This window comes from Fundulus heteroclitus, chromosome 6 (genome assembly GCF_011125445.2).
Source record: "Fundulus heteroclitus isolate FHET01 chromosome 6, MU-UCD_Fhet_4.1, whole genome shotgun sequence".
Taxonomy (NCBI): domain Eukaryota; kingdom Metazoa; phylum Chordata; class Actinopteri; order Cyprinodontiformes; family Fundulidae; genus Fundulus; species Fundulus heteroclitus.
Genome location: NC_046366.1, coordinates 10640636 through 10655150, shown reverse-complemented (window position 1 = coordinate 10655150; position 14515 = coordinate 10640636). Strand labels below are relative to the sequence as shown.

Sequence of the window (14515 nt, the reverse complement as noted above, 5' to 3'; positions counted from 1 at the left end):
TTATTCTATTGAACTTTTTATTGACCCTTTTTTTCTATCGATATACATCTATGTATCGCTATACATATTGTTATTGAATTATCGTCCAGCCCTTATTTATTTATATATATATATATATATATATATATATATATATATATATATATATATATATATATATATATATATATATACACAATGTCAACGACAATAAAATGAATGAAAACACATCTCTGTTACTGCTTGCTATATGACAAAATGTGGAAAAAATTTGGATATTGATAGGGATGGATAGGTCTACATGGCATTGTAGATCAGCATACTTGTAAATCTTCAGAACTGGTAGCTTCTTTTCTTGTTCTGCAATAGAGGAATATCAACTTCTGACAAACCCATATTTGTGTGTAAGTGAAATGTGAAGACTATCGGATAATTTCTTTTTCTTCACTGTTTCTTTCAGGCACTATGTATTGAACATCTCCGATGATATTGGAAACTTCGGAGAGGTCCGCCTCCCCATCCTGGGCTGCCTGGCTATATCCTGGTTTGTGGTCTTCCTCTGTCTCATCAGAGGTGTGAAGTCTTCAGGAAAGGTCAGGTTGCAAATACAAATTTACAGTGTTTTGCGTATTTGCAGATGAAGCACTCTAGGTTCTCCAGACTGATTTTAACAGCCTTTCATGATCATTATATGTGTCCAGGTGGTATATTTCACAGCCACATTCCCTTATGTCGTTTTGACCATTCTGTTCATCCGTGGCATCACTTTGGATGGAGCCATAAATGGCATCAAGTACTACCTGACTCCACAGTGGCAGAAGGTTCTTGATGCAAAAGTACGTACTGATGTAACCTGGTTAATACATGTTTAAACTTGAACATTTTTCCCCCTAACATTCCCTTTGTTTATTTGTGGTTTACTTCCTCTAGGTGTGGGGAGATGCTGCCTCACAGATCTTCTACTCCCTGGGCTGTGCCTGGGGCGGTCTCATTACTATGGCTTCTTATAACAAGTTCCACAACAACTGTTTTAGGTTAGTTCTAAAGGCTGATGAAAAGCATGGGAAACCTGGATTTAGAGCAGTGCTGCATTACATTTAAAAAAAAATCCACTGTACCTACTAAGTTTGTGATGGAAAAAAAGATTTGCTAAACTCAAAATGGTGATTATAAATGTACTCTTATGATGCAATGTATATGCACATGCTCATCTGATTCTATCATGGACTTATGGCCTGTCCAAAGTGCCCCTTAAGGGAGTTTGAACAGAATTAAGTCAGAACAAAAAGTGAGGGAAATAGGGAGTGGATTTGAGCAATCATTTGATGAGTTTCATAGTAACAGAGGTCTGAAGTTATAAGCTGTAATTTTATAAATATGTGAACTGATGCATGATACTAACTTGCTGAGTTGCAAAACTACTTTTCATCTCTCTGATATCCTAACCTTATGGAACAGTTTATTATATATATTATTACTTTCTCTGTAACTGGGTATTAAATGTTTGTTTCTAAGAAGACACAAATCGTATTTTACATTTGTGTTTTCTACGAGAGCCTGGAGTAATCCTCTTTTATTCATAGTGCCAAATTGTTACTGATGTTGCCGTGGTGACAGGCGTAAATTTAGGGAACATAGCTTCTGAATAAATACTGTAGGAAATGGTGCATTTATTCAGTTTTTGAGTTCAAAAAGTAAGTTTTCTCCTAAGTAAGACCTTCCATTTGTAATTGCATTCCGCTACATAATAAGTAAGTAATTGATAGTTGTCAAGGTAAATAATCCCTGGTGGTCATCAACATTTAACCTGTCAAAAGTATTCAATACCTTTGGATGTTTGATTTTGTCACACTACAACCACAAACTTCAATGTGTTTTATTTAGGTTTTATGCGATGGATCAACAGCATGTAGTCCATAATCGTGAAATGGAAAGATAGTGATACATGGTTCCCACTATCATTTTACAATTAGAATTTTTAAATGTTTTGTGTGCACTGGTATTAATGGCCCCCTTTACTCCCTAAATAATTTGAATCAAAATCAACCAATTGACTTCAGTTAATCAGTAAATAGAATAAACCTATGCTTAATTTGTTGTTAGTATAAAGACAAGGTCTTGAAAGTTTGTTAGAGAACATTAGTGAACAAACAGCATCTGGTGATTAAGGAGCGCTTTAATTAGAGTAGCAAGGAGCGCCACGGTAACTCTGGGGGAGCTGCAGAGCTCACAACAGTAGTAGTGGTGCACAGGACAAATCAGTCGCTGTGGAAGAGTAATGAGAAGACAGCTGTTGCTGACAGAGGACGGCTCTGTTCAGTTTGTCACTTGCCCTACAGGAGACATAGCAAGCATGTCACTAGATGAGATCTGAACTGAAGATTTTTACCTATGCTAAATGCTATATGTTGCTAAACGTTAACTGCACATTACTCTAAACTTGCCAATCCCATGGCAAAACATGGCAGTGGCATTGCCCTTCTGTGGGGATTTATTTCTTTAAGATGTCCTGGGCAGTTGGTAAGAGTTGGGATGATGAATTGAGCTAAATAGAGGACAACTGTGAAAGAACAACTATTTGACTCTGCACAAGAATTGAGACTTGTGGAGATTTACTTTCCACCAAGAAAGCAACCCTTAATATACAGCCAGAGCTACAATGGAATGCTTTAAATCAGAACACATCCATGTGTTTAAATTATATAAAGTCCAGAGCCTAATGAAACAAAAACTGCTGTTCTCAGATTTTCCCCATGAAACTTTAATTGAAGCAAAGGTGTTTCTACACAATAATTAACATGAGGGTAAAATGCAAATGCACACCACAACTTTAGGATTTTAAAACACCACCCTATGTTGTGTTGGTGTACTATCCCATCAAATTCCAATAAAATACAGTATTGGGTTACAACGTGAGAAATGCTAAGGGGTAAGAAGAAAGGGGAAAACATTAATGGAAAAAAAAATCTGGTGATTTTGAAGCTGCCATGGTTCAGTCCATAAGAACGTAAAAAAAAGCTTTGAAACTGCTTGACGGAACAAGGTAAAAAGATAAAGCTTTTTCGACAGATGCTAAGAGGCTGTTTGCAATGTGTTTGGCCAACTGGAGAGCGAACAGCCTTGGAGAAGGTTCAAACGTAGAAAGTGGGAGATAAAAGGAACAAAACGTGTTATTTATTTCCCAAGATTGTCCCCTCATGTTGTCGGTGATGGTGGCAGGTATTTCCAGAGGGCAAAGAGGGAGGTTGAAGATATAATTTGCTCCTTAACTAGGAGCTTGAGATAACACTATCTGTCCAGGCAGCTGCATGGAGGTGCCAATGAGCCTGTGTTCTGCAGCTCAGTGCCCGCAGAGACACCTCCTTCTCTCCTGTAACACCACCAGTCGGTGCACAGACAGAAGTACAGAGTGTAGGAGAGAGGACAAGTCTCAGGGGAGAGAAAAAAAGCAGGATCTATTTTACCAGAGACATCAGCCTCAATAACCCTAACAGGAAATCTAAGGGAGGAAAGCACAATTATCGTATTCTACCTGAACCAGTGAAATGTTTGAGCTGACTACTGGCTGGTTTCAAGGCAAGGCAAGTTTGTTTGTATAGCACATTTCAATAACAATACAAATCAAAATGCTGTACCTAAACAGAACAAATAAATGAAAAGCAGCAGGTCGAGATAGGTTGGACTACAAAACAATCTAATGATGTTTAAGTGAACTACAAAGATTCAAAGGCAACACTAAGCAAACTTAAATTTAAATTTAAAGGAACTCTGGGTTTCAGCACTTTTACAGTCTTCTGTGAGTTTGTTCCAGATAAGTGGAGCATAACAACTAAATGCTCCTTCCCCGTGTTTGGTTCTGATTATGCAGAGTAGTCTGGAGCCAGAAGAGTTCAGTGGTTTGAACGGCTGGTACACTGACAACAAGCCTGTAATGTATTTTGGTGCTAAGACATTCAGTGATTCATAGACCAGCAGATGTGTTTTAAAGTCTATTCTCTGAGATACAGGGAGCCCGTGTAAGGACTTTATAACTTGCTCACTACTCAAATAGTCTTCACACAGAATAAACTCAGATATAGTATGCCAAGAATCACAGAATTATTAAGTCTAAAAAGGCTATGATCAATACCTATTAAGTATTTTTCTGGTCATAATTTCATTTTAAAAGATGCACAAATTTAATGAACAAACAAGTTCTTAAAAAACTTCTAGGTGTTGAGCAATTTCAGTCAGTTTCTTGATGCATCCTTAGTGTGTAGCTTGTACAACAGAACTGCTAATGATGATATTATTGTGAGTACAAATGTGTCCCATTGATTTGCAGCCGTTCACCAAAGGCTCTCTGTCTTATCCCTCCTTTCCAATGTACAGAGACAGCATCATCATCAGCATAACTAACTGTGCCACCAGTGTGTATGCCGGCTTTGTCATTTTCTCCATCCTGGGCTTCATGGCGCACAACCTGAACGTTCCAGTGTCTGAAGTGGCTGACCATGGCCCTGGACTGGCCTTCGTGGCCTACCCTGAAGCTCTCACCCTGCTGCCAATCTCACCTCTGTGGTCACTGCTGTTCTTCTTCATGCTCATCCTTTTGGGGCTAGGAACTCAGGTGATAACAGGACACTGTGCTTGTAATTCAAAATTAAGACATAAGGTGCATATGCTAAGGGTATTTTATTTACAAAGAGTACTGCTTTAAAACACCTGATTGTATTTTTTATGTAAAGCAACAACATGGTTACCACCAAAGGTAGCCATGGTGTTGTTAAACCAACATATTAGTTTAAGGTATTTTAATTTGAGACTCAAGCTATCCCTTTTTCTTTGAAAAAGATTGTTTACTTCGTCTTACAGTATTTTTTAGAACTTTTTTTTGTCATACAGTGTTAACAACGATGTTTCTTTTTTTATGTTTCACTTTTTTATATTGATTAGGGTATATAAACATATTGTGACATACAGTCACACTTCTATTTCACTCTGTTTAAAACGGGACAACAAGAGAGCATGCCATTCAAGTAAGTCAGATGTGGCTACAAGACGAAACTTGCCATATTTACAGCCAGAACAATAATGAAAATGTTGAAAAAACACCTTGGACTATGACAAACATGGCTCTATGAGGACCCAGGTTTAAGATCCAACAGTGGCCCAGGAGCTAGGAGTTAATCCTGTAACTGGTGGATTACCGGTTTGAACACCTGCCCCATCCGTCTCAGTTGTTGTGTTCTGGACAAGGCACTTCACCCGCTTTACCTGCTGCCATTGGTCAGAAGGTCCTGTGGTGCTGATGCATGGCATCCCCGCTTTGTAGCCACAGCTGCCTGGGGCAGCTTACCACCATCAGCGTGTGAATGGGTGAATGACTGATTGTAGTGAGTTTAAAGCATTTTGGGGGTTCTCAGACTTAATGAAAGCACTATACAAGTCCAGGCCATTTACCATCTACCATCTACAGCCAGAACAATAACGAAACAGTTTAAAACAGGTTTGTCTTGCTACTACACACTGATTATATTAAGGCTTTTATACACATTTACCAGGGGTGGCAGTAATTGCAAAGAGTGCTGTACTGTATGCATCCTGTCCAATGATTGTCCATTGTAACCGGATTGTGATTATGACTTCTCTTGTTAGACAAGAAATGTTGATGCCCTCTAGCTTGTCAGGTTAGGTCATGGTGGGCTATAGTCGAGGTCCCCTTTTAAAGATTTCCCAAAGCCTTACAATACATGATAAAGCTAGATCCCCCTTAAGATCTGTGCTTGACTTTTTCTCTTTCTTTGTAGCTCTTTGAACCCCGTTGTAAGATTCTTGTTATTTTCCTTTACTGCTGTGTTTTTAGCAGTGTGCAAGTGTAGATCTTAATTCATTTAGATTTCAAGTTCAGTTCAACTGAAGTTGTGGATATGATATTTTACAAATCCTAACATCTTTTTTTGTATTATTTAAACTAGTATGTGTGTTTGACTAGTTTGAAGACTAGTTGTGTCCAGTCTTTAAGTTTTTCACTAATGGTTTGGATGAAAATTGTTGAAACATTTATTTGGCTCAGATTAAACCAGTCTCGCATCATGAAGCTGCCATCTCTTAGCTACTGTGATTCTTAGTACATTAATAATACCTCATTCTTTCATCTGATTTATTTATTTATCATTTTTACATTATTGTATTAGAATATGGTATATGCATTCTTTCATCTGTTGTCCAGAGACAACAGATAAAAAACAGCCTTTTGGCTAATTATGGTACATTTACAGAATGCTAATTAATGTTTATTGTCCCTACCAAAAAAAGAAATCGAAATATTCATATTGTACTTCTTATCAGTATAATATTCTGCACAGGAATTTTTTTTAATATATTTAAATTAAAATGATTTATAATCATGTTTTTTGTGTTTTGTTTTTTTACTAACAGTTAATAGTGATCTCTGTTGCCAAACTTGTGTATTAAATACACAAGTTTGACAACAAGTTTGGATTCTCCCTCCAAAATAACGTTTCAATTCTTCCTCTCAGTGGTCATAGAAAAAGTCTCTGTATGAGGGCTGTCCATGAACTGCTGAGAATCATTTTGATTTGTTCTCATTATGTTAGGGATGAATTGAAGTGGCCAGTCTAATCCACAGTTTGAATTTAACCCCCAAAACTTGTTCTTCCCTGTTTTTCTGTAGTTCTGCCTGCTGGAGACGTTGGTTACGGCCATTGTGGATGAGATCGGCACAGACTGGATTATCAAAAATAAGACCATAATTACACTCTCAGTGGCCGTAGCTGGTTTCCTGCTGGGCGTTCCACTGACCACACAGGTAAGTCATGCAGCCATCTGAGGAAATGCAGCCTGTTTGCTAATGTCCATAACACATTTTAGTTCATTATTTTTTATTTGTTATTTTGCTTGCAGGCAGGAATCTATTGGCTGTTACTCATGGACAACTATGCTGCCAGCTTTTCTTTGGTCGTCATCTCTTGCATCATGTGTATATGCGTCATGTATATTTATGGTAAGTGTATGGTAACACTATAAACACATCTAATTGACAATAGGCATATCAAGCCTAATATTGTTAGCAATGTTTTTGATGCAAAAAAAAATATGAGCTTTGTTTTATGTTTGCTATACCCACACTTAAACAAGATTTGTAGAGAAAATGTTTAACAAGTACTGGTGGAAAAGTGTCTACATCAGTGCACCCACAGGGATAAATTAAGCTAATTGTTGCTCCTTAGGCCTGAAACATTGGAGAACAGCTGGAAACGTGTCGCAACGAGCACACCACCAAAAGCACACAGGCAGGAATACCCTGTGATGTTACAACAGAGCCTCATTTTCTTACTGCTATATTAAGGTTATAAAGGATGGCGCTGATTATGTAAATAAAGTCATTCTATTCAAACTTAGTGTATTTTATATTTGCATATTTCCAGGCCAGTGGTCTTCAAAATTATTTTCCTTAGTAAAAGCAGCAAAGATGAAATTTGTTAAGTGTAAAGCATTTTACTGAAACTTAATGGAGCTCACAATTATATAGTGCTATATTAGGGATGTATCCCAATACACAATTATCTGACAAGCTTTTAAAAGCCATTGTTATATAATGTCTTATTGTTACATAGTTATTAGGCAAACTCTGAACGTTCATTAACCAGTACCGATACACTGAATACTGGCAGCGACTCTGTGGCTGGTGAAGCTATAAGTGATACATTAGAAAGAAATAAGAAAACTCCCAATCTCTTACATGCAGATGGAAATTTAGACCGTTCTTTTCTTCTATCTGTGTTTTTACATAATAATTTTATACACCTCACAGGGGGCAACAGTCAATATGTTAAGCTTATTTAATGTATTGATTAATCCAGCATTTACAAAAGTATGAGCTTTGAACATAATACGGAAGAAAAACAGCACAACAGTAAATCTACCAAGACATGTGCGTCCATCTAAACTGACAGCAGCCGCTCAAAGACAGCAATCATTTGAATACTATATATATATATATATATATATATATATATATATATATATATATATATATATATACACTCTGGTCAGATGACACCAAATCTGTACGGTGATACATGATGGTGGCAGCAGACAGTGAAGCTTGTGGGAGGACGTTCAAGAGATGAAGATACTTTTGCAAGACACTATATCCCATTAAGACCAGAGCCACTATGCGGCCAAGTTGTGAGTAGCAAAGTCACCGAATACAACAAAGAAAATGGAGAAACATCTTCGGTTATTCCAAAAATGCACAGACCGTGAAGTTCCATGGAGTTTTCATTTTAATCTGACCATGAAAAATAATGTGATAGTGGGATTCCTGGAACAAAAGCACTACTATCGTACAAAGAGTTCCAACTCATAAACTGTTAAGACTCGTTTAAATATGTCAGATTGTGTGTTGAGTTCTTGTCCCTAATCAAACTGAACCAAATTACATCCTCTGTCTTTCAATAAAATGCCAAATGTCATAATGTCACCAATCGTAGCCGCATTAAAAGAATTAATCAGCTCATCAGAGCCTTGTGCGCGCAAATTAACCTGCAGTCACTGTTCAGTTGTTTTTAAAGATGACTCATCCTCCGGTTTCCAGCAGGGCATTTCCCTCTAATTAGGACCTCGATTCCAGTAAACCTGTCAGCTGAACTAAGCAGAACTGTCAGGAGAGTCATTGTTATTCTGAGCAAGGAAGGTTTTTTTTTTTTCAGAGTCAAAACAAGAACACCCTGAAGGTTTCAAACACTTTGATGAATATAGATTAGTTACATACGGAGGATTAATGCATCAAGCTTTTTGTTGTTTTAAAAGAAACAACAAAGAAACAATGGGATGTAATAGGTTTCGGTGGGGTCCCCCCCTCCCACCACCACCACTGTCCTACTATAACAAAGCAAAGACTTTTGCAGCCTAAGACTCACCATCCTGGACCAATCTGTTGTCCCCTTACAGGTCACAGGAACTACTTCAAGGATGTTGAGATGATGCTGGGCTTCCCTCCTCCTCTCTTCTTCAAAGTCTGCTGGCGATTCATCTCACCTGTCATTATCTCTGTAAGTTAACGCACACACCTCGACACACCTTGTGATCTGCCACCAGGAATTCTCTGGTTCATAGGTGTAGCTGTTTTGAGGAAATATTTCTGGACATTGTTTATAGGAACCTGACCTACATTTCAGCTGCTTTTACAGCTGATGTCCTTGCCCACCGCTTTTCTTTGCAGAATAAATCTCTCAAAGCTAATCTGTTGGAGTGGGAAATGAACGCATGAAGCTACGGTCAATAGTAATTCCCAAACAGCCAAATTAGTCCTTTCATGCCTGCTCTCTCAACTGAGAAATGTATTGTTGTGGATTACTGGTCACATCTTGGGCTCTTTTGTTCTCTTTTGCATTTCACTACACAATAGGCTGCCTGAAGTACAATATCCATGTTAAAACTGCCACTGAACTCAGTGCTGTTAGACACATTAGGGACTTTTGATTTGAACTGTCTGGATTTGTTGAGCGAGTGAAACGCTTTCCTTGATAAGATAAGAAATACCTTTGTTGTCCAACAATGGGGAAATTTTGCTGTGACAGAGGCAAAAACACATAGACAGAATTATACTAGATTGTATGAATTGCAAGCTAATTTAAGTTCTAAAGAAAAAGAGAATGAACTTATCAGAAAGACCAAAAAGATAATATTGTTCAATCATTGATAATACAGCATATTCGGATAAAAGTGGTTTAAGAAGGTCTTTGAAAGGAAATTATATTTTTTAAGACATGTTACCTGTCTATAGGCAGGTAACATGAAACGGGGTTTGATTAATGTTACATATCAATGAAACACTGTTTTAAAGCAACAGATCTCTTACAAATGTGATGTTGTCTCTCTTTCTGTTATTGATAATGAATTACCACCAATAGGAGGAAAGATAGAATGCTGTTTTTGAAACAGCGGATTCCAATGTTTTTTTCTAAAAATTCCAACATGACAACATATAATAGCACAGATTTTACTTTTTTACAGTGATCAGTGAATTTCTCAGCACACATCTTATTCCAAGTGAAAATTCTGTAACCTGGCCAGCCATATTGATAATGTGTAGCACTCCAAGCTCTGCAAATTATCAATTTAGGACTGCTCCTATGGAATCCCTTTCGGGAATGACGGGACATTCAGCAGAACTTTCTGAGCTGATTGGGCAAAGCGACACCTAGTGCCCATAGCAGGAGCTATGAGAAACCACAACAAGTTACGCTGCTGTTGCTTCTGTTGCTGTTTTTATTTCAAAGAACAAATTGTGGATTCTGAATCAAACAGACGTGATAGCAGCAGCAATGCGTGCGTCCTTCTGCGCTGCCATATTTATTTTGGTTTGGCTGTGGTCTCAGTAGCTCTTGCTTTTGTCATACTGTATGTCCCGCCTTAAACTATAATACTGCAAAGTGATTGGCCCGAACCGTTTTTGGTTCTGACACAAACAGTTGAAGCAGGAGTGGTAAAAGATGGATTCTCGTATGTTTGTGAACGCAAAATTACCAAAATAATTCATCTTGCAGGCAAGGTTAAAAATTCTGCCAGACAATTTAGATAATTCAGTGTGTGTATATTGTTCAGAGCATTTAACAAAAAAAAAAAAGCCATCTGTAGTTTTTTTTTTTTTTTTTTACATTTCTTTAAAATTTTTCTAATTGTAAAGATACTGGGGGTAATATGCTAAGAGAAATGTAGTCAATAAATGTGCTAAATCTTTTTTTTTTTCTGTGTACCTGCAGTTCATCCTGATCTTCACAGTGATCCAGTACAAGCCCATCACTTATAATGAATACGTGTATCCTGGCTGGTCCCTGGCTATTGGCTTTGCCATGGCCCTGTCCTCAGTGATCTGCATACCCATTTATGCCCTGTACAAGATCTCCAGGTCCCCAGGGGCCACCTTTAGAGAGGTACAGTATGGACAAGACAAGCTCCCTCAACACATCCCTGCTCTAAGAGAAACCAGTGTTTGAACATGAATAACTAGAAAAACACCTCTTTTTAAGATTAGGAGGATTAAAGTGTCCCAGGTACTATTTTCTTCAGCTGTGTGGTTAGTAATGTTGCCTCAAACTGAAAGTTACTTTTAAAATGTAAAAATTTAAAATTTGTAATGCAAAACTAATAGAAAGACACTATCGCAGCTATACAAGAAAGACATAAAGACCACCTAGATGTTATTGTCATGGCCTTTGTTCAGCTTTAAATGAACCATTTTAGTGTTTATAACCTTCACTGAGCAGACTCGTCCAGAACAGGACCTTAGGCTCTGTAGAAAGAGTGGGATGCCTTGTTGCTGCACAGCTTTGTCAATCCAGCATTATCCAAAGAAAAAGTTAGTTTCCTTGAGAAGTGCTGTGATCTTATCAGTTTGAGCCATAACGCTGAAGGTGTGGCAGTGACCACAGTGAGCTTAAGTCCATGGTTGTGATGCCATCAGAGCTTTCTCTGAGCAGCATAATGTTGTTGAAAAATATAAATTTAAATTCAGTATGGGCTTTTTTGTTCTGAAAGGGGCTCAACAGAAACTAGAGTAAACCCCTGCACAAAACCTTTCAATTCCCTCAAACCTTTTCCAACTTTTAAATATTTTATATACCAGACCTGCACAATGTAACACAGGTGATGTGAAAAGAACAAGAAATGTGTTCGTTTGTTGTTGTTTTTTCAGATTTTTTACAAATCAAATAAGAAAAAATATCTTACAATTATTTTCAACCTTACTGAATCAATACCAGCATTGCACATCTAGAATGATTTTTTTTCTCCAATTCATCTTTGTAAAATAGCTCAAGTTTATTCCGATTAGATGAGGAGCATCTGTAAATAACAATTTTCAAGTCTTGCCCCAAATGCTCAACTGGATTTGGGTCTAGACTTCGACCCTTAACACTTGGTTCGACCTAAGCTGTTGCATTGCAGCTCTGGCCTGTTTGTCTAAGTCCGTTGCTCTGCTGTAAGATGAATCCAGGGTGCAGATTTCTGCAGTTTTCCTTCCCAAAATGTCCTGCTTTCTGCATCCATATTCTCATCTACTCTGACCAGTCTCCTTGTACTGGTAGCAGAAGTAGTGTGTTCAAGATCATCTTATTTTCTTATTACTTTGTGGAGTACACAAATAATAGTTGCCCTGTTGATAGGTTGTCCCACCTGAGTTGTGGATGTCTGCTGCTCCTCCATGGCTACTTCCCTGAAAAAAAAGAAAACAATTAGAAGCAAAATGGAAAGAAAGAGACATTAATTAAAAGAAAAGATTTATGCAAAATAGAGATAAATACAAATACATTGAAAAGCATGTGTGGATTTGGGCTGGGAAAATGTTCATCCTCCATGCATTGATGGATCATTTGTGTTTATATATTTTTTTCTGATTCAGATTTTTATTTATTTTTCTGTTTGCTGCCCAAATCTCTTCTCCACATGACTTGTCCCTCTCCTGCCTTTCTCTCTTCAGCGGTTGAAGCACGCATGCCAACCACACCCAAAGTGGGGCCCGGCCCTGGCCGAGCACAGGACGGGCCGCTACGCCCCCATGGCTTCTGCTGACACCGTGGAGGCCCGGCCCCTGAAGGAGAAGGAGGAGCTAAGAGAAGAGCACAAGGAAGAGGATAAAGCAAAGGAGACAGAGAAGAAGGAAGAGATCAGCCTCACCATCCAGGGAAGCAACGGCTCCACCAACACACACAACAACCCTAACCCCAGCGCATAGACGCCACCCCTCTCTGTCAGCGCTACTGGGCATGGCCTCCGCGGCCCACCGTGTCCTCCTTCTCTTCCACCCTTTTCCTCACTTCTCCTCCATCCTCACCCTTACTTTCCCACAGTCCTCTGTGGGGGAGATCCCATTCGCTGGAGACCTTTACATATTGTAAGGGCTTATTATATCTATCCTAACCTCTTCTATCTGTCTGCGTGTTATCTCTAGATAAATGAAGAAGAGAAAAAAAAAAAAATGAAAGGAGAAAAGAAACGGGTTCATCGCCCAAAAGATCCGTGCGTATGTTAGCATGTAAGTGTGTGTATATGTGTGTGGGAGTGAGTTGTTAATTTGTTCCGCATATTTAAAAAAAAAAAAAAAAATGCCGTTTGTTTTTCCTTTCATTTTTTTTGTTGTAAATGTCATCCTCATCAGCAGTTAGAGGTACAGTAGATTGTGAAGCTGCATGTGCTTGTTTTGTGCATGCAGTCGCAAAGAGACACGCGCTGTTCTCCTGTATTCAGTTCGCTGGGTCCGTTTGGGATGGATGACTTCGTAGTGGCAGCAGTCGGACAGCCGGAAACCTGTTGTGGTGCTGTAGCGTAGAGGGGGGACGGCCAACCGTGTCGGCACTGGCCATCTGATACGGAAGAATGAAAATAGGCTTCATTTTGCAGTCAGAAAAGGAGGCGGATACGCTGTATCATGGTCATAGGAGAAAAGGATCAGACCTGCTTTACTCAAAAATAAAGACAGAAATAAACTAATGGCTCAAAAAGTAAGTTTGCCAAAAAAAAATAAAAAAAAAAATCCAAATATATTATTACAACATGGCATAAAATTGTAAATTGTATTTTATTTTCAACTGTTTATAATTTATCAATTTGTCATCATCCCAAGTTATTTTATTTATTATTTTAATAATTCAGGTTATTTTTATTTAGTGATTTTGTATATTTATTTGAATACTTACTAATGTTTTGTTTTTGTTGATTTTTGTTCATTTTACTGAGTTAATTTACTTAATTTTCCCCCTAAAATATTTCAATATTTTTTTTATGAATTTTGTTTTAGTTATTTTTACTTACGTTACCATCTTTATTCTTCATTGAATTTATGCTTTCGTACGTAACCATTATTTCCTTATTTTTGTCTCATTAGAACATATTGTTTAAAATTTAGATGAACAATAAAATAAAGAAAATAGAAATATATTTTTTCTCAAAAATAAGAACAAATAACCAAATTCGGAAACAAATAAATAACAAGGATATAAAAAAAGTATTACAAAGTGAAAAAAGTAGAGACGGCAACACAGATGAGATGTTATAGCTTAAAGTAAAAACAAATATAATGTTTGCCACTTTGCTCTTCTGTAGTAATTTTCTAAGATACGTCTCTCATTGTTGGCCTATTAATTACTTTATTGAGCTATTTATGTATTTCTGTTTTTGTTGACTATGGCAGGTTTGGCCATCCATACGTAGTCTCTGAATACAGTATTATCCAGAGCACACAGTAAACTCTGACTTAGTTGACCTCAGCTTAGGACTAAGACTCTTGTTTTCTTATGCTGCTTATTCTTCAAATGAACCATACAGAGCACAGACGTTTAACTGTTCACAAGAATTTGAATGGCACTTGATGCTGATTTTCTGCAGTACTTCCCCCGTTTGGTATTTGTTTTCACTAAAGCTGCTTAGAGTTTAACTTTTACAGAAACAGAAAACATTAATGAAGTATACTGTCACTCTCTCTTTGCATTCTCACACTTGTATACATATGAAGCATTATTTTTTTTTTTGT

General features: G+C 37.7%; 1 protein-coding gene across 1 annotated transcript in view; it reads left to right on the top strand.

Annotated features, from left to right (window-relative positions):
- Window positions 1-13507, top strand: part of slc6a9 (solute carrier family 6 member 9) — a 54598-nt gene extending 41091 nt beyond the window's left edge. The window contains exons 5-13 of the mRNA XM_012877330.3: window positions 440-572; window positions 681-815; window positions 910-1013; window positions 4351-4588; window positions 6656-6790; window positions 6886-6985; window positions 8938-9038; window positions 10752-10922; window positions 12467-13507. Of these exons, the coding sequence (XP_012732784.1) occupies window positions 440-572; window positions 681-815; window positions 910-1013; window positions 4351-4588; window positions 6656-6790; window positions 6886-6985; window positions 8938-9038; window positions 10752-10922; window positions 12467-12721 (1372 nt within the window). The 3' untranslated portion in view covers window positions 12722-13507. The remainder of the gene's footprint in view (window positions 1-439; window positions 573-680; window positions 816-909; window positions 1014-4350; window positions 4589-6655; window positions 6791-6885; window positions 6986-8937; window positions 9039-10751; window positions 10923-12466) is intronic.
- The last annotated feature ends 1008 nt before the right edge of the window (window positions 13508-14515 follow it).